Raw genomic sequence first — 19728 nt, forward strand, 5'->3', positions numbered from 1 at the left:
AAAGAAAACAACCATTCTGATCATTAAGTTTAATAAACACCCTTGAAACTTGACTTTAGGAGTCAGTGTGGTTCTTTGTGGTGGGCCGACCCATCACAGTTTATATATGTCAAACCTAAAAAAAATGTAATGCGCACATCTGATTTTCTTCCGAGGTGTGCTCTTACATTTGCTGTTGAATATCCTTTAGATATTACTGGAGAACTGGAAAATAAATCACAAGATGGCAAAGCAGCATCGCTGTGGAGTCAGATCAGTTTTGTAGTACTGGCTACAAGAAATGGATACATTTGTTTGCCGTTGTGCATTCATTCAAGCACCTTTCACAAACAAGACATTTGCAATCTGGTAAATAACCGCGGCCTCTACGACGGCCAGCTAATGTGTGCGGTTTGTGGGTGAAGATCTGCAGCACTGCAGCACTGCTGGTGAAAATTGGTGTCAGTGTGTTGCCAAGAGAGAGGGTCAGTCAAAAATACACTTTTACAAACACATAACAGCTCGCACGTTTTGGACGATGACTAAATATCCCCAGATATCCTGATCTGAGTCGGAATCCAACAGATCTATAACAGCATTTGTCTGACATTGTCTAGTGCTGTGGCCATATGGTTCAGTTAGAATGTTCTGGAATCCTCCTTGCCGAATTTAAGGTTTATATGCAGGTGTAAAATGTGCTTTTTTTTGGAGTGGAGTATTCTGTGCCGGGAGGTGTCTTTTCTAAAGAATCTCCCCCCATAAAATTAGACCATACGCAGTAGATGGTGATGGTTGTATTATAAGCACAGCCATTCCTTTAGTGGGATATGTCTCTTTCTTTTCTTAGATTCCTGAGGAGGAAGAACGTATCACTGTTACATGCCCATTCTGTGCCAACGGACAATTTATCCTGATAGATTGATTTCGTTGGAAGACCGTAGATATTAGCTTCCTTGAGGGTTGCCGGGTCCTGCGTGCGTCATTTGCTGTTGCGTGCTTAGTAGCCTTATAACTAAAATGGGTTTGAAACTACAGAGAATGGTTATGTACCTTAGAGTCTGTGTCTGTTCTTTGGCACATGACAATTCCCATGGGTCAGCTTGAAAGGTAATCCCTGGAAGACTGAGGTTATCAAGACCTGAGAAAGGGCTGATGATTAGCAGGGACCCCACCAGCCTCAGCCTTCTTCCTGGCTCCCCTCAATAGCAGCAGCAGAATTAGAGATTTTATTTTGGGAGAAGGAGAAACATCTCAGAATCTGTGCTCCTTAACTAGTGTAATAGACTATTTCTACTGCATACAAAATAGCCCCAAGGTTTCCAACACAACATTTGTATATCCAAAATATCAATATCTGGAATGTTCTCATAGTAAACTGCACGACAAATGTTTTGACTAACAGTGAGTCGCTGTGGTCTCCCAAAGCCATCCTTTGCTAAGTTTCATTGGTTTGGAAAAGCACAATTGGCTAGGTGGTATTTGCTATGGAGGCTTGTCGGAGGTCCCTCACTTTTGGTCACAAGATTCACCAAGACTTTAAAAGAAATCCTCACATGATAGTAATAAATAAGGATCTAGGTGATCACTGCGACCACACATAATTGCGACGGCTGAAAATGCTGTATTTTTTTTTTCATCAAACCCCCTTTACACCACATAGATATGCGGGGGGGAAACCCTCTGCAGCCCCCCCCATATTAAATGATATATAAGACTACACAGCTCCTTGAACTCAAAAAAAGCAGTGGCGCTGTGTTTAATTCTCACGACCATTGTTCCTGTGTCTTCCCAGGCTTTACCGGTGCATGAGAGACCATACTGAGTTAATTTCGTCAATAGGACATTGACAAGATGTGAAAAGCAGTATATTTGCTGTTCAGGTATTTTATTGATCAGACGTTTCCTCTGAAAGATAACCACATTCTGCTAAGTGGAAACAGTTCCCAGAATATGGTCTAATAGTGGGAAATCATAATCAAATCATGGATCTCTGTGCACAATACAACCCCCCAAACCCCCCCCACAGTCAAACTCCCACACACCATTTGGTCCTTCATAAAACAAAATGTCCTTACAGCTCTTTCAACACGTTGAACTGCCTCAGAAGGGCCTCAGGTCACCAATCATGATACATTCAATAATGATATGACATGTTCACTGTGTGATAGCTTTAATATGGTGACACATAGGAAAGCACTTCTTCATGTACGTCCAAGACGTGAACACTTCTGTGACATGCAATCACTTGGCGAATATCAATTGCACGCAAAGTCTTACCAGTTCATTTTCATCCCGGATAACAGCAAGGGTTCCATTTTGTAAACTGCAAAACTCTTGACTTTGGTCCCAGCTCTTCGCTTCCTTGGAGATGTAGTAACATGTTCTGTTCTTCATCTCCCACTCAGGAGGGCACGGTGCACCTAATGAAAAATCTGTGTAAACATTCAGTGAGCCCTGCGACGATTCACTAGGCGTTGTCACTTCTACCCAGTGGGGAGACCTTTCCCATGAGGCTAGGGAGGTGAAGCCGCTACCTAATATTCCCCCTAGGGGTGGTTTAATGCGGGAGGAGCTCATGGGGAGCGACTTCCCTCCTGGGGATAAGGACGACCACCTTGGTAAAAGCCGGCACAACTCCCTGAATGTAACCCTCACAAGCCCCTTACCATCTTCCCACCAACCCCCCCATTGATTGTACTTCTATTTGTTATTGTAACAATATACCAGTTAATTTTACTGAGCCAAAAAGAACATTGCTAACAATACAGATAGTGTGACTGACTCAAGCACTGGCACAAAAAAGATCATCCAAAGAAAGAAAATTGCCAGCAAAGCATGTACTGGGAAGAGTTGCTTCTCAGTAGTCATGAAGAATGGACCCGAGAGCAAACAGGTGGGGTCTTGAGAGGCACATAGAAAACAGAGAAAGGACTTCAGGAGTGCAGACAGCAATACAGCACGAGGAAAGGTCGAGCCTGGGAAGTTCAGGGAGGATGCGGAGGAGACAGTGGGGAAGTCCTTGACCCGGAGGCATGGAACAAGTATGAGGGTGGTGGTGGCGTGGCCCTAGGAAGGTGGACCGTGTGGTCCTGTAACGGCGCCCACACCGTCGAGGCAGAAGCCTGGAAGAAGACAAGTCGGTCACGAGCGGAATCAGACAGAAACACTGGCACAGCCCGGTGGAGGGAAGCAAGCACACAGGAAGAACCGGCCGAGCATCTGGGAGCGAAGCCAGGTAACAGGCCTCACGTAGGGGCCGGTAGGGGCTTACAGGTGTGGGAGAACTATACACTGCATGGGAATAATGATCAACGTCATCTTCCTCATGGCAATACTTGGCGAGAAGGTCAGCCAAGTGGGCCTTATCAAAGGTGAGGAGAAAGCAGGGTCTGGAACCTTAATGCAGGTGAAGAATATAACGGTGCAAGTCATCTTGCTCGAGGCGGCACTTGGCATGAGAGTTTACCAAGCGAGCCCAGTTAGAAGGGAGAATCGGGAAGTGTCTTGGACCTGAAGAGATACAAAATAACCTGTAGGTGGAGATGTACTCCAACCAGTGGCAGGAAAAGGGCCATTGACTCTCTGGGAAAGGCCCGGGACAGTTGTGAAATTCATCTGAGAGACCAGTGGAAGGGAGTCAATCCCCCTGGTTGTATTTGGAACTTTGGTTAAAAGCCATATCCAGGGCAAGGGAGGCATTCCCCCTGGAGACAGACTGATCTTTGTTGAAGAAGCCAGAGGAAGGGAGTTGCTCCCCCCCGCCCCGTTTTGTTTGAGCAGTGTGAAAGTGAAGACCAGGGGAAGGGAGTTATTCCCCCTGGTGAAGATTTGGAGACACTGTTGTTTAATGCACCAGGAGAAGATAGTCATTCTCCTGGTGAGAGAACTTTACTTTTGCTTATTATTCTTAGTTGTAGTGTAAGTGACAGAATCAGAGGTTTGACACAGGACAGTGAATTTTTAGTTGAGACATTCCAACATTTCCTTAGTTAGGGTTAAAGTTAGCGATAGTTAGGTTTTTTCTGAAACTAATAAAAGGTCTTTGGGCCTCATTACGACCCAGGCGCTAATGGGTTAACGGCGCCGTAAAAGGCTTCGGCGCCGTTAACCTATTAGCGCCTAATTACGAGGTCCCTTTGCGGGACACGACCTTAACGGCTGGTTTTACCAGCCGTTAAAGTAGGGACTCGCAAAGGGACCTTGGTGCTAAATACGGTGTTGCAATTTGCGGCACCGTACTTAGCGCCTTCCCCATTCCCATTGAGCCCTATGGGGCAAAAATGGGAATGGGGAAGGGCCATGGCGGCATGGGGAATTACCGCCCCGCCAACCTCGGAATGGGGTGGTAATTCCCCATTCCGCCATGGCGGACACCGGCATGGACCATGGTGCTAATAGCACCATGGTCCTCCGCCTGGGTCGTAATGAGGCCCTTTGTCCAAAAGCATGGCACCACCTGCTCAGTGGCCTTCTTCTGTACCCTTACATCCCCCAAGATTTCACTGTAAGTTATGCTTAACCAAACATTCACATTTGACAAAGACATAGAGTGCCCATCTACCCATAGATGAGATGGGCAGTCCTGATGAAAGGCGTCCTGGCAAGTAGGAAACTGATCACTCCAAAAGGTTTAGAAAACTCAATCCATGTCTGCTAACCAGACATCTATAATTACGATAAATAAACATGGAGTAGGATAACAATGGTCCAGAATTACAAATAGTGGGAAGATGCCGATATGGGAGATTGTGAAGTTAGTTGGGGACAAAACTAACTCAATTACTGCAGGGAGAACATTTCGATATGATGTTGGGTCAGCGTACTTTAGAAGAGATGTATTCTGATTTGTACTTTCACATAGGGGAATCTATATGTTTACGTGTTGAAAGGAAGGCATGGTATTAAGAATAGACAGACACAAGTGATAACAGTTCAAGGGTGTTTATTAAACTGTATAGGTGGGGTGGAAAAACCTAAATCTAAGATGGGATCAAGCTACGACCATCAAATCAAAATAAGCCAGTCCTAGTGGCGTCTTGTCAAAATAAAAGGGCCTATACGAAAATAAAACTATTTCGAATCCTTACAACTAAATACCAAAAAGAGTGTGGGATAGGATTCACAAGAAAGAAAGAAGTCTTCACAAATGATAAATCAGGATGTTGTAGCCGGGGGTCTCCCTTCCCCACGTTTTGAGTACAGGACAAGGCGGGACTCCTGAGCACAGCACACGCTCTCCCAGCACAAGATGACAGTTCCGCTTTATATATCAGGGCTGTCGGTGGTTAAGTCTCTTTTCTACAAAAAGTCTCTTGCCTCCAAGGACCATTTAGTCTCCAAAAATAACAAACAAAAAGTTTCTTTTTTCAAATGTGCGTTGGGTGATGCCTTGAACCCTGGATTCCCTTCTTCCGGGCTCAGACCCTTCTCAACTGTTTGCCTCCCTTCGTCGGGTTCACTACAGCTTTTCACAAATCAATTTCTGTTTTGGCACTCACAAATCTTTTCTTTTTAAACAGTTCACCGTGGACATCCCTCTGTCGGGTTCACTTTTTTCAACACACTGTTCCTTGGGACTTTAGACTTCGCTCCTCTTTATTGGCATCTCTACGTTGGGTTCACGCTTGCCATTTCACAATTCCTTTTACTTTCCTCTGATGCAGGATTCACTTCCCTTACGTTCTCAATGGTTTGTCGGTCAAAGACTTTCGACTGTACGGGGATTTTGCTAGACCCCTGTATGACCACTTTGACCTTTTCCTCGCGGCACCCCTAGGGCCTTCTGGCATCAATAGTTTAATTCAATGCGGAATCAACCAGAGTCTCTCGAGTGAGCGCCCACATGGTGCCAGACCCCTCTTCAGCTAGTCTTCCCTTAACAATTTTACAATTCTTTGAACTTTCCTCAATATGCCACTTTGGGAATTTTCATTCAACACAGTTCGGTGTCTTATCGGTTCTCCCCTCGACTCACTGGCTGTGATAAACCGCTTGGCTTTATTTGTATCTGGAGTCAAGGCCGGTACCACGGTAGCAGGCATCTCCCTCTGTCCTGCTTATCAGAGTAGGCATGCTCTGTGTACCGTTGACATCTGCTGCAACACAATTGGGCTATTGTTCACGGTTTTACGATTTCTTCTACAGAGGGTCTTGCGGTCTGTGTTGGAAAGGGCAAGGTTGCTTCTCTCCTTGTCAACCTTTTGCTATTCGCTGCCGTTCTCCTCCTCTTGAACTGCTTTGCTTGAATAACTGTCTCGGTCTGCCTTGCTCGTATTGTGCTCTCATGCTCCACCTTTTATGCCTCGGGGGAAGGGAAAGGGCTGTCCGGTGTGTGTGATCCTGGTCAATTGCCTGACTTTGCCTGACCCTTGTGTTGGAACATGTCAGGTAAACGGCTTTGGTGTTTGTCGTCTTTTGTGGTGTGCGAAAGTGTTTGTGTCGGAAAAGGGTGGGGGGAGTTGAGGTATTAGAAGAAGGGGATACCGCGTCTCACCCGTCGGTGTCCCACTTCCACTCCCTGAGGACCCCCCCATCCAGGTGATCCTCCCGCACTGGTCCACCCCCAAGAACTGGATGCAATAGTGATGGCAGTGTCCTGGCCACCTGGATGAAATATCCCCAGGCACTAGTCAGGGAGGCACCTTCAGGTATCTCACAGTGACCTTTCACAAAGGTGCTTCTTCCCATCCCTCTCGTTGCATTTTCGATCTCAAACCATTGCCTGATAGGTAGTTTATGTCCTGGCACACTTCCAGGGGAAATGTGTCTGAATGTATAGCGTCCTTTCATCGACACCCATTTTTACGACGTGTGTTTTGCTGCAGCATTTCTGCCGAATTTTTTTTTTCACAATTAGGGGTTGGGCAAGGGCATATAAAGGGTTGGGGTGGTTGGGAATAATAAAAATAATTTAAAAAGAAATTCAAAAAAAGTTATTTCGGCAAAAAGACTGCGGCAAAACACCTGTCGTAAAAACGGGTGTCGATGAAGTTCCATAGAACCGTGTCTGACTTCTCCCTTGCATGTCCTTGCTGCCCCACCCCACCGCACCCCAAAGTACTGTTGTCCTAGTTACCACCTCACATCTGCTTGCACAATTATTTAAACAATGCCTATCAATCACTGGCGTTTCAAATGTTCTCTCCATCAACGTTTCTGATGTGCCCATTGTATCATGTAAGCGATATTCAATCAACACTACAGCTAAGTCAATGCCTAGTCTGGGATGCTGAGGAAAACCCTTATTGATCCAGTTCAGTACTCTGGATGACAACCCTTGTATAACACCCCCCCTCTTAGAATCCCCCTGACCCCACTGAGCCAAGAAGTAGGTTTGTTTTGCAAATTAAAAGGTTTATTTGAAAATTTAAACAATATATATATATATATATCACACTTCTAAAAATAAATTGATTATGGATATTACACTTGTGAATATGAGCAGTAGTCAGCAAGAGGTAACTTATGAATAGGAACAGAAGAATAAGGTGGGAAAGAATGCTTTATTTGGTTCAAGGAAACGCAAGGTGGAATAAAATGCAGTACAGAAATAACTTGTTATGATTTTAGCAAAAGGTAATATGATCACTTTTTCTTTTGACAATTCACTCCCCCCCTATGCAATACAAGAAATGGAAGGAGAGCACACAGTCTTCAAGAATCCCAACAAATCACACTTTATAATGCAATACACAGTTCCAGTTCCCCCAGAAAGCTTAGAGAAAACAGGGATGAGTTTTAAACACAGGCGAATTACTTTAATGTGGTTTGCAAGGAAGTGAAAAGGTGCTAAAATTGCTTTTAATTCCCTCTAGAGGTTCAGGGTTGTGAGAGATGCTTGTTGGTATTAGTTCAGGCTAACTTTAACAATACTCTATGAATGATTAGCAGATTGCAAACGAATTTTAGCAAAGAGAAGCAAAAAGCTGCTGATTTCTACAGATGAAGTAATCGGGCCAAATCGCAAATCGCGGTAAATTTCGCGAGTGCGTGTCTCGCGATTACCGAAAAAGTATAGGGAGTAGGAAGTCGGTTCTAGGTTCGTTGGAAAGCCTAGATTCTATTTCGTTCCTAGCACAAACGGTTCCGGAGATACGGATGATTTAATAAAGGTAGATTTTCGGATTTAAAGTAAAACTCAAAATGACAGGTGACAGCTTGCAGCTGCAGAATTGACAGGTGACAGTTGTGCAGCTTTAAAAATGACAGATGACACGATTTCTAGGAGGCTGTTCTAATTAGGTTAAAATAGTTTGGATTAGATTATTTTAACTAAGAGATTGGGTTCTGCACAGTTCTGGCGGATACTCACTCCTAATTTTGAAATGAATGGGCCTCGTCACGGATCTGGTCAACTGGACTGGACTTCGGTTCTCTCTGCTCGGCGGGTCAATCAGGCACCGGTTCTGCTCACAGCGATCCGGATTTCTGGTTCTGCTCACAGCGGTCTGTGTCTGGTCTGGATACAGAGGCCTGTGGTTCTCTGGATCTCTGGTCTGGTCTCTAGCAATTGTTCTTGGCAAAGAATTCAAACAGCTCGCCCGGCTGTGGAATAGTTTGCAAATGATTTTAAGGATGCTGAGGCCTGCTGAGAAGAGTTCTCAGTTTGTGGGTTTAGGCCCTTGCTTTAAGTTCTGAAGTAAATTTCTGGCCTCTGAAGATTGATGGATGTGAAGTCTGGAGTCTCCCGGCAGAGCGTCCCGCAGAAAATGGAATTGAATGTCCCTACCTGTCCCAGCAGTCTCTTTTTATGTGTTTTGGAAGTGGGGGTGTGCGTGGCATAACTGAGCCTGCACCTCTCTACTTGTCATTGGCCCAATTCTCCCCTCTTCCATGATTAGGGGAATTGGGTTGTGAGTCAGAGTGATGAGGTCTGTTTATGGGTCAGAGGATCCTCCTCTGGTCAATTTGCCTACAAATCTATATTTGATTCAAATACATATTTCCCAGGTACACAAGTTGTTGACATCACATGTACATATTATATATTCCTTATGGTCCATGCTTGTCCGCCTCTGACCTTCCTGGGGGCTTGCATTCAAACATTTTGCGCTTTTTGACTGGTTTTGCAATATCGGACATTTACCCAAAATTACACAAATGTGCACAAGGAGTATGGACATTAATTGATGAAGTGTCAGATTTTTAACATGCAGACATTTGGAGTAAGACCCTATTTTCCGCTAGCAACCCCCCAGAATACACCACAGGGTCCTAACGCCTCTTAAAACGTGCACAGAAAAATCACAAGAATAATGAGATTACTTATATAATTTTGACCAGTCCGCACTATGCGTTATCTATCTTTTTAAAATTATGCTCTGGTCAAAAAGGGGTGTGGCTTCCCACATCACAGGGTGGAATAACTGGTTTATCCACTTCCCCCAAGCTCAGCTGCTAGCAGAGGCACTGCCCCTCCCAGTTTCCCCCAAGAGGAAGCCACTTTATGGCCCCCCCAATATAACATTTGCCTGAGTCCATTGTTCAGTTCCCTGCAGTCCCCAGGTAATTCAATCAGAGAGGTGTTTAATTCCTTTTGGTGGGGAAGCAGGATGCAGCCAGGCCTGGGAACACAGCTGTTGAACCAGTTTCAACTCCTGTCGGGGGTAGTTGTCAGGCAGAATCCAGTTTCCTTAAGCCAGGTTTCAGCTAAATGTCACTTTTTGTTCCCAGTTTTCTACATTCAAATCAAACTGACAATTTTTACACATGCAGCTAGAGTGCTGATTCTAAGTTCAAAACTATGACATTTCAACAGTTACAAACTATGTGACACTCAAAAGTAGGTCCCTCATTTAATTTAAACATTTCGATTTTAGTGGTTTTCAGTTCAGTTTAACTTAAGCTGCTGACCTCCACAGCTCAGCCAGTTTTGTTATGAACATTGTTTTGGGCTCTTTTTATTTCCAGATTTTGTATGCACACAAAACTTCATTCTGCCAAATGTCTGCTGGTGTTCAGTGAGATTTTTGAATATCCTGCAATGTTTGACATAGGCATTTTTAGCTTGCATTCAGAGAAACCAAGGTGATTTCAAAGGGCTTTTTAAGCTAACAGGCACTGCTGTTTTTCCTTTGGCACACATTCCACTCATGGCACCCCTGGCCCATCACGCTCGCACTGGTGGGTGGAAGGTTAGGCGACCATTTTGGTGTGCGCACAAACTGCGCGCTTCTCCTGGATTCTGGCGCACATGTGGGCTTTTTGGAAATCTTGGATTTTCTAAGCCCACAGCACCAAATGTTGCAGCTTAATGACTCAAACGTGGGTCAATACACCTGACAAAGCCCCCCCACCTGACTGCACTTTGAATTTGAGTCGAGGGGGAGGCGGGTGCGAAGAATGTTTTGACCCACGCACTGGTATGTCCGCATCATCTTCTTCCAATTCCGCAAATGGCACAGTTCAGCATCTTTTCCTCCATCCGATTGGATCGATCGGTTCTCCTCGCCGGTCCTGATGGAAATATTGGGCGGTACCCCGGGCCCCTCGGATCTTTGCCCCCGGTCGCCGGATCGTCCTCCTTGGCCAGTCTCCAGGTTTTCTTTCTCCTAGGACGACAAAGGAAAGCGGCAATACCTATTCGTAGACATTTCTTCCCCACCATTGATATAGTGGGGTGGCATATACATTTTATAGTCAAAACATTTGCGTTCTTATTTTAACAAAAAACAAGATACAATTATAAGACATTTTTTTTTTCCAACTCATAATATTTTAGAGACTATATGAGGGATGTTTTAGGGTTGGAATTGAATTACTCTGGAGCGGTCCCCTCTGGTATTGCAGAGGACTCCTCCAGTTGTTGCAGAGTGTGCCTGGAATGGCAACACTTTAGCTGATTTATATGGACCCACTTATCTTCCCCCTCTGCCAAACTGCCCTTGGGGATGCAGATCTTATAGGCAACAGGGGAGATCTTGTCTATAATTTCAAACGGTCCCTTCCATGTAGGCAAGAATTTTCGCTGTTTGGCCTGGTTCCTTTGGAAATTGTATAGATAGACCCGATCTCCCACATCATATTCCTTCCTGGTGGTTTTCAAATCATAGTGCGATTTCATACTCTCAGCTGATCTTTCTAGATTCTGCTGAGCATAGGCAAAAGCATGTTGGAGGTGTTTCCTTAAATTCTCCACATACTCATGAGTTGTGGAGGCATTTATCAGTGTCTGCTCTTGGGTCCTGTAGAGCAAATGCTGGGGAAGCACCATCTTGCGCCCCGTCATCAACTCAAATGGTGACATTTTAGTTGCAGATGAAGGGGTAGATCAGATGGCCATTAGGACCAGAGGTAATCGGATATCCCAACTTGCAACAGAAACTTACCAATTATTGGATCCCCCTTCTGAGCTGTAATTAAATCAGGGGTCTCCTTACTCCATTGTGCAGTTGAAAGATCATTGTGAGCATTTGTCTGAGACCTAGTGATAGCAGTGACCTGGATTTCCCCCAATAGGGACTCTATTTCTATTAGTTCACCTTGGATGGCCCCGGTTTTGGCCAGCTGATCAGCTAAGTCATTTCCAGTTTTGTCTGGTCCCTCTACTTTGGAATGACCCTTGATCTTTTTCCAGTAGATGGTCATCCCATTCGAGGTGACCAGATCATCAATGTTTTGGATTAACTTCCCATGTTTCAAGGGTTTGTTATTACCACATAACATGCCTCTGGTTTTCCAATTAACCAGGTGCTCCACGAACCCGTTCCGCACATAATCCGAATCTGTGAATATGACCAGTTTGTGGAGTTGATGTTGGACAGCAGTGAGGATGGCTTGATGCACAGCCATCAACTCTGCCACCTGACTACTTCGGGGACCAATTTTGTATCCAGCAGAGGGTTCTGGTGACTTATTCACCCATGCATTCCCTACGCCGGCCACCAGTTTTTTCTCCCCGTTGTCGTCAACATGGTACGAGCATCCATCCACATAGACAGTGGGCATTCCCTCACACTTGTCTTCTTCAAAGACTTTGTGTGGGGAATTAAGGTATGCCTCCATGTTGTCCTTGATTTTTAGACTTTCGTCCTCGAGACAGTTTTCTCTGGCACAATCATGCAAGTCAGCCAGACCTTGCGCGAGGGGACTCTTCTTGTTTTGGCCATATCTGACCTCTACAGGAAAGCCTTGCATTGACAGAATCCAGGAAGTAATTTGGGAATTACTCACATTTCCGGCCCGGATCCTGTCACTTTGGAGATATTGCAGAGGCTGGTGTGGAGTCTCCACTATGATGTGTTCCCCCTGGATAAATGGGCGGTAATTCTTCAATGCCCACACCGTTGCCAGGAGTGCCTTCTCACAATCGTTGAATTTTTCCTCCACAGAGGATAAAGTTTTGCTAGCATAGGAGATTACTTTATTGACCTTGTCATGCTTTTGGTATAATACTGCCGTCAAGCACGTATTAGAGAACCCTGTCTCCAGGAAGAACTCCTTGTTTCTGACAGGGTAAGCTAGGCAAGGCGCTTGTGAGAGGCTTCTCTTGAGTTGTCTTACCGCCTCGGATTGTTCTGAACCCCATTCCCGCTTGACCCCCCCCCTTCAAGAGATGAATCAGGGGTCTAGTGATCTCTTTGTAGCCCTCAATGAACTTTCTGCTGTAATTAGTCAGTCCAAGGATGCTCCTTAGTTCCCGCAGAGTTGTGGGATCCTTCAGTTTCTGGAGTGCTTCCACTTTCTTTTCTTGGGGACAGAGACCCTGAGGAGTAATCTCATGCCCTAAGAAATTAACACGGGTTCTACACCACTGAGCTTTCTGAAAGGAAAGTTTTGCTCCGGCTTCCCTCAACTGTGTCAGAACATAACGGATCTCCGCTATGTGTTCCTCCACAGATGAACTTTTGATGAGGACATCATCTACATAAGCCAGGTTACCCCTCGCACCCAGGTCGGGCATGGCCTTATGTAGGAAAATGTTGAATTCATTGCCGGAGTTGAGGTATCCGAAGGGAGTCCGGGTCCAGGTGTACTGCTGGCCCCCAAAGGTAAAAGCCAGTTTGTATTGGTCCTCCCTACAGACAGGCACGGTCCAGTATCCATTGCTCAGGTCTATTGCAGTGAATACTTGTGACCCTTGAATCTGGGCCAGCCCTTGGTCAATGTAGGGCAGAGGCCATCAGGAAGTATGGACCCGTTTGTTGAGCTCCCTAAGGTCGGCACAGAATCTCCACTGGCCGTTTGGCTTCAATATTCCCAACACCGGATTATTGAAAGTGCTGTGGACTGGACGGATTATTCCCCGGGACTCAAGGTTCTTAATTATTTCAGTAAGGGACTCCATTGATGCGAGAGGCAAACGATATTGCTTCACAAACACTGGAGTCATTCCTCTTTAATCTGAATTTCAACTGCATAAGGTAGCAATTGAGCTGACCTAAATGCTTTTTCTGAATCATCAAAGCCCATGGGATTATCCGCTAATCGAGACCAAGCTTTGAACTTTATTAGGTCCAAACTAATGGCAAAGCGACTGAGAATGTCACTGCCTAAGTAAAAGGCGGCAGTGACACCTCGCACGACCCAACAATAATGGACTATGCTCTTGTTGCCAATGGAGATTTTGAGCATACACCTGCTTGGCAGGAGATGTTTGGAATTAGGTGCTTCCAGGTCCATTTCCCATTTGTCTAGCAGTTTGAATGTGGGAACGGCTGGATCTTTTGGGAGTTGGCGAAACATGGCTTCGCTGATGAAGCTCTTACCGTTGTTCACACACACTCGAGCGGGAACAGAGTTCTTCCCATCATTTAACTGAACAGGGATGAACAACTGCTCTCCAATTTGCTGAATATCCCAGGTAAACAGATCACCGCCAGAGAGGGCGAGGATGAGGGAGATACACCAGGAGAGAAAGCAGGGATTTCCAGAGGAATGAAGAGGAGCACACTGGTCCAAAGAATGGTAGATCCAAGGCGCCAATGAGGGAGAAACCAAAGGAGCCAAGCTGAGAGGAGGGAAAACAGAGAGACCGGTCAGGGCACCGGTAAACCAGCAGGAGCGGGAACAAACAACAAAGTCCAAGAGAGGGGGGTCAGCCAGAACGTGGGGGTAAACAGCGTTACCTTCGAGCCAGGAGAAGCAGAAGGTGCAACGCGAAGAAACGCTGCTCGAGCCCGACACTAAATAACATCGGCGGCCATCTTGAAAAAACACTAGAGCGGTGCTTACCAACGGCCGTTGAACGTAACGGCACCTGTCAATGGCGTCTCCACAAATCCAAGAAACGCCGCCCGACAGGAATCATGACACCAGGGGTGTCTAGGCGCTTGTTACAGGCAGACAGAGACAGGGGAAAGGAGATGTAGTATGATGTCTGGTGGAGGCTAGGTGAACAGGTAAGTCTTAAGCTGTTTCCGGAACCTTAAGGCGGGAGGAAGTAAATTCCAGAGGAAGAAATAGGAAAGCTGGCACCACCCGCTTTGGCTCTGTTGCATCTTGGGGCGGATAGTCGGTTGCAGTAAGCGAGGCGTGTAGGTCTGTTGGATGAGGGCCTGGATAGTCTGAGTGCTAGATAACTGTCCAGGAGGACTCTCCATTGGCTGCCAGTCCCTGCCAGAGTACAGTTTAAGCTACTGACCATCTGCCACAGGTGTGTCTTTGGCGATGCCCCTGTATACCTTAAGAACAGGTTGAGACTTTACAAACCCAGTAGAAACCTTCGATCTGGTAAAGCCTGTCTTTTACAAGTAGACCGGTTCAAGAGAGCATGTGGAAATGGCCATGCTTTTCACATACAGGCTGCACAGTCTTGGAAAGCCCTACCTGAATACTTACGAAATACAGACATCCATCTGGCCTTCAGGAAACAGTTAAAGACCATTCTGTTCACATGATTTGACATGGTAACCAGTCAAATTAGATGGGGTAGCTGTTCTTCTTCCTCTTCCAATGGCGCCTGGATGCCCTCGGGCTTTGGCGCCTTACAAATAAATTGACATAACATAACTGGACTGCCCTTACTTCGCCAAGCTCGGGATCCGGCTTTGGAAAAGGGCCTGCAAGCTGGTTGGGTCGAACGACCCGTTCTCCTCACAGATCCCCATTGCTGCACTTATGGTTAATCACTCTTGGGGGCAACTTGAAACACGCACACAATGGGAGCCCCTCGGGGTGGCCACGCTTGGGGAATTGATTCAAGAACAGGAAATCCTAACTTTCTCGGAACTCTGTGAGGCCACGGGCCTCCCGGCAGGACAGTTCCTGTTGCACAAGGTGGTCGTACAGGCCTTGTACAAGAGATGGCCGGTCGCTGCCGACCTGACTGAGGAAAATGAATGCATCGAAACGATACTGAACTCCGCTGAGGGGGGCCATAAAACCTCACGAATCTACGAGGCCCTGTTGTGGGGTACGACCAGGGGAGACCTTAAATGCAGGAGTAAATGGGAAACTGAACTGGGTCTTGTTTTTGAAGACAAAGATTGGGGTGACATAACCCACTACCATAAGAAGTTTCCAGGAACGCCCGCTTGCAGCTTATCCAGCTGTACATCACCAATAGAGCGTACCTCACACCTGAAGCCATATCGGGATTCACAGGTGCTGGAACCCAATTATGCCCCAAATGCAGTGAACCCAGGGCAGGAATGACTCACATGTTCTGGGGCTTCCCAGTAATCAGGGAGTTCTGGTCACAAGTGAAGGACAGAGTGGCTGGCGCAGACATCGAAGTTGAGGTGGACGAGCCTACGGCCTGTATCCTGGGCAGATATAGGCGAAACAGGAAGAACAAACCCCTAACCAGGCTCACTATACATAACAGCCAAAAGACGTATTGCCCAGGGGCTGGAAAAGCCCCAGAAGTCCACATATGCCCCTATGGTGGGGAGACCTTACGAAGTGGATCATAGCTGAAACCGTGGGGTGGGAAACGGCTATCCATGTTCAAAGACTAGATTCCAGCGAGGAACTACACCGTTGGGTGGCCCTGACGGTGTCCTTGCTCCACCCTGAGGTGGATAATATGGAGCGGAGTGGAGAGAGTTGCCCGGATGCGGGCATGGACTAGAGAGAAACAGTGAACTAACTGTGGTCTTGGGGGGGAGGGAGGAGGGTGGTGTGGGGTTTTGGGTATTTCCTTGATATGCTTGACCAATTGCCAATGATATTCATTTTCTTTCTTGTTTACCTCATGTTATTAAAGCAACAAACAAATTTAAAAAAAACCATAACATAACTGGAGGCAGTGTTGATGAGGCAGCGATGAGTAATGGTGAAGATTTTGAATTTGATTAATTTTCATGAAGTATGGATTTCACCCAATGGGAAGCCTAACAACCTGGTAAGGTAGACCCAACACTCTCCACCTTGTCAGTCAGAAGAAATAATCAAAACCCAGCATATCATTAGTATCCATGTAAATATTTCCCATGGTGGATAATGCAGGGAGCAGCTGTGAACCAAGTTAATCTACTTGATCAATAACTGTGAAGCATTGCAATCAGTTCATTTTATTTCATGGTTAGATTCCATCACAGGAAGGGGAAACCAGCATTTTGGGTGTTCCCTTGCTAGCGCAGACAGCAGTTTTGTAAATGCAGCATTTCTACAGATCAAATCTTTTTGAAAACTGCAGTTTATACATTAAAAACATGTTTGTGAATAGTGCACCTGTGGAGTAACAAATACATTAGAGGGTGTGTGTTTCACTACAATCTAGAAAATATAAAGCCACATTGGTCAAATGTCTGCTTGCAATAATTATTTTCCGGTTTGAAACAAACATGTGCAATACTGAACCAAATTAAAATATGTAATGAAAAAATAAATGCCAAGCTCTTGTGAATGGTACGACTATAATTGCAAATTACACATTTATTGATATCATGCTACTCATTTGCAGATGTATCTTCCAAATGAAGGATTACACCCGGAAAGTTAGATATTATTGACCCGTGTGATGATTCATTAGGTGTCGTCACTTCTCCCCAGGGGTGAGCCCTTGCCCATGAGGCCAGCGAAGTGAGGTTGCTACCCAATAGTCCCCCTGGAGGTGGTAAACTGCAGGAGGACCTCATGGCGAGGGACTCCCCTCCTGGGAAGAAAGATGAACAGGCCCTTCCATACTGTCGCACCCTAACATGCCCTAGCCACCCCTTCCATCACAAACACATTCCCTGAGTAATGCCTGAAGCACTACCAACGTATAAACTACTAGGAAGAGCATAGGAGACATGATGATTACTCCCAATGCAAGTACTGATTAATGGTGGCCCTAAAGAGGCATGAAAAGTGGTCGGTCCATCGAATTGGAGGAACCAGTCTAGGGCTCTGCAAGACAATGCTTGCCTAAAAGACATACAAATAGACAAAGTACTGAGAAAAAGAGAGAATAGTCCTGGATGCAGACCAGACCAGGAGAGCAGCACGGGAAGCAGTCCAGTCTGGGAAATTCGAAGAAGAGAACGCTGTCAGTAAGACTAAGTCTGTCTGGCACTAGATGAGGAAGGCAGATAGCTGGTATCACTCAGGCGGTGGTCTAGAGCTGATCCACGACATAGCTGCAGCTTGGCAGATGGTAGCGTGGACTCAGGGAAGTGGACTGCGCGGTCCGACAGCAACACCTACACCACCGGCCCAGGACACACAAGAGACACTCATGCAACGAATTAAGCAGAAGATGAATGAGGTGCCCACTAATGAAGGAAGCAGGAACGAGAACCCAGGAAGAACCAGAGGAGTGGTCCCATAAATAAAGGTAACACGGGTACCGGTAGTGGATTAAAGAGTAATTAAGAAAGTGTTTCAAGGAGAAATAGCATCATGAGTCAGCTCCCTTGTGGCAGTAGTTGGTAGGAGAGAGTACCAAGTACTAAGAGCAAGGGAAGGGTTGGGGACCCTAACACTAACAAAACCAATACCCGACGAAGTCACCCTCCTCCCAGTGGCAGAAATCAGTACACTGACCACACCACAAGAGAAGGATCTGGGACCCCGACAGAAATGAAACCCACATCAGAGGGAGTCGCCCTCACCTTGGTGGCAGAGATAAGCCCACTGACCACCAGAGAAGGGTCTGGGACCCTAACAAGAATAAGCCAAATAGCAGAGAGCCGCTTCCTCGCAGTAGTTGTGAAGATAAGCACACTGACCACCAAAGGAGGGTCGGGACCCAAATATCAATGAAATAAGCACCAGAAGAACTCCTCCGCGCAGCAGGGGAAGAGATAAGTCCGCTGAAGCCCAAAGAAGGAACTGGACACCGCTAACACGTGGCGAGAGTGGCAGAGCAAACATCAGAACTTGTGTGCAATAGAATTTTGGTGCAATAGAGGCCAGGGGAAGTAAGTCATTCCCCCTGGTATAAGTTAGAGGGACACTGGAAGGGACTTCCAAATGCCAGGAGAAGGAACACCTTCTCCTGGGATGGAAATTCACGTCAGTTCAAATATATTGGTGAGACTCCAGGGGAAGGGAGTCATTCCCTCTGGCTTTTTTGTGGATACTTGTAAGACGGCAAGGGAAGGGAGTCATTCACCCTGGCTTTGTTATCGATACTTTTGAGATGCCAGGGGATGGGAGTCATTCCCCCTGACGTTGTTGTGGATACTTGTGAGACGCCAGCGGAAGGGAGTCCTTCCCCGTGCCTTTGTTGTGGATACTTGTGAGATGCCAGCGGAAGGGAGTCATTCCCCATGCCTTTGTTGTGGATACTTGTGAGATGCTAGGGGAAGGGCATCATTCCCCCTGGCTTTGTTGTGAATACTTTTGAGATGCCAGGGGATGGGAGTCATTCCCCCTGACGTTGTTGTGGATACTTGTGAGACGCCAGCGGAAGGGAGTCATTCCCCATGCCTTTGTTGTGGATACTTGTGAGATGCCAGGGGAAGGGCGTCATTCCCCCTGGCTTTGTTGTGAACACTCGAGAGATGCCCGGGTAAGAGAGTCATTCCCCCTGCTTTATGGTGAAAAAGAACTTGTGAAGTACTGAACCAGTACACCCGGGGAAGGGAGAAATTCTCCTGGTGAAGTAGTTTATGCTTACTTATAGCCTTATTCAGTTGTAGTGTGAGGGATAGAAGTAGGTTTTGACACAGGACGGTGGGATTGATTTTGACAGACAACCTGACAGCTCCTTTTAGTTTTTAGGTTGAGGCAGGGAAACCCCTCAAAGAAACAGGGATAAATAGGTTTTACTGCCTAAAAAATAAAAGCCTAAGCCAAAAGCGGAGCCTTTGTGTCAGTTTCCTCCTTCTACACCCTTACTCTGTGCAATATAAAAATATAAAAAATGCATAAGGACTAACATGTGTATTATGGTCAAATGCTATTTCAAGGTCTGGTTAACATTTACATACAATGTTGCCATTGTACCGGTTAATCATACGACCCGGACCCCCAGAAAGCTCTCTAATAGGCTCTAATCCACATGTAAACTTTGTGTATCGTATGTATTAATAATATACATGTCCCCAATGAATTTCACCTACCTTTTGGTTGTCCACGACTTGCATCATCTTGTTGGCACTGGGTTCCCGAGTTCTGGGGAGAGACTGTAATTTACCAAGATGTATCATAATTACTCGTGACATGGTTTTGCTTCTCATCCTCAGCTGTCATCTAGCCTCCATGCTCAGACTGGATGATTACTCATTGTTCAACCCATTGAGGCTTCCCTTGACCAAAAGAAAAGAGAATGAAGTACCGAGATCACCCACTACGCCCAATCTCCAATGTTTCCATGCCAGTTGATAAATGCCCAAGCATAATTTCTGACTGTGCCCCGATTTAATTTAACAAGTGTCC

At 46.1% G+C, this 19728-nt stretch overlaps 1 protein-coding gene across 11 annotated transcripts in view; it reads right to left on the bottom strand.

The window, feature by feature from the left end:
• The window catches only part of LOC138580122 (C-type lectin domain family 2 member B-like), a 283857-nt gene that overhangs the window by 185811 nt on the left and 78318 nt on the right, over positions 1–19728 (bottom strand). For 5 of the 11 annotated variants that reach the window (XM_069650406.1, XM_069650411.1, XM_069650409.1 and 2 more), the window contains 2 exons: positions 19413–19475; positions 2257–2399 (listed from right to left, as the gene is read on the bottom strand). The exons of 1 other annotated variant lie outside the window; for it this stretch is intronic. In XM_069650406.1, the coding sequence (XP_069506507.1) occupies positions 2257–2399; positions 19413–19475 (206 nt within the window). The remainder of the gene's footprint in view (positions 1–2256; positions 2400–19412; positions 19476–19728) is intronic. 5 more of the 11 variants (XM_069650412.1, XM_069650415.1, XM_069650408.1 and 2 more) reach the window with 1 other exon arrangement.

This window comes from Ambystoma mexicanum, chromosome 3p, assembly GCF_040938575.1.
Source record: "Ambystoma mexicanum isolate Mex_15411 chromosome 3p, UKY_AmexF1_1, whole genome shotgun sequence".
Taxonomy (NCBI): Eukaryota; Metazoa; Chordata; class Amphibia; order Caudata; family Ambystomatidae; genus Ambystoma; species Ambystoma mexicanum.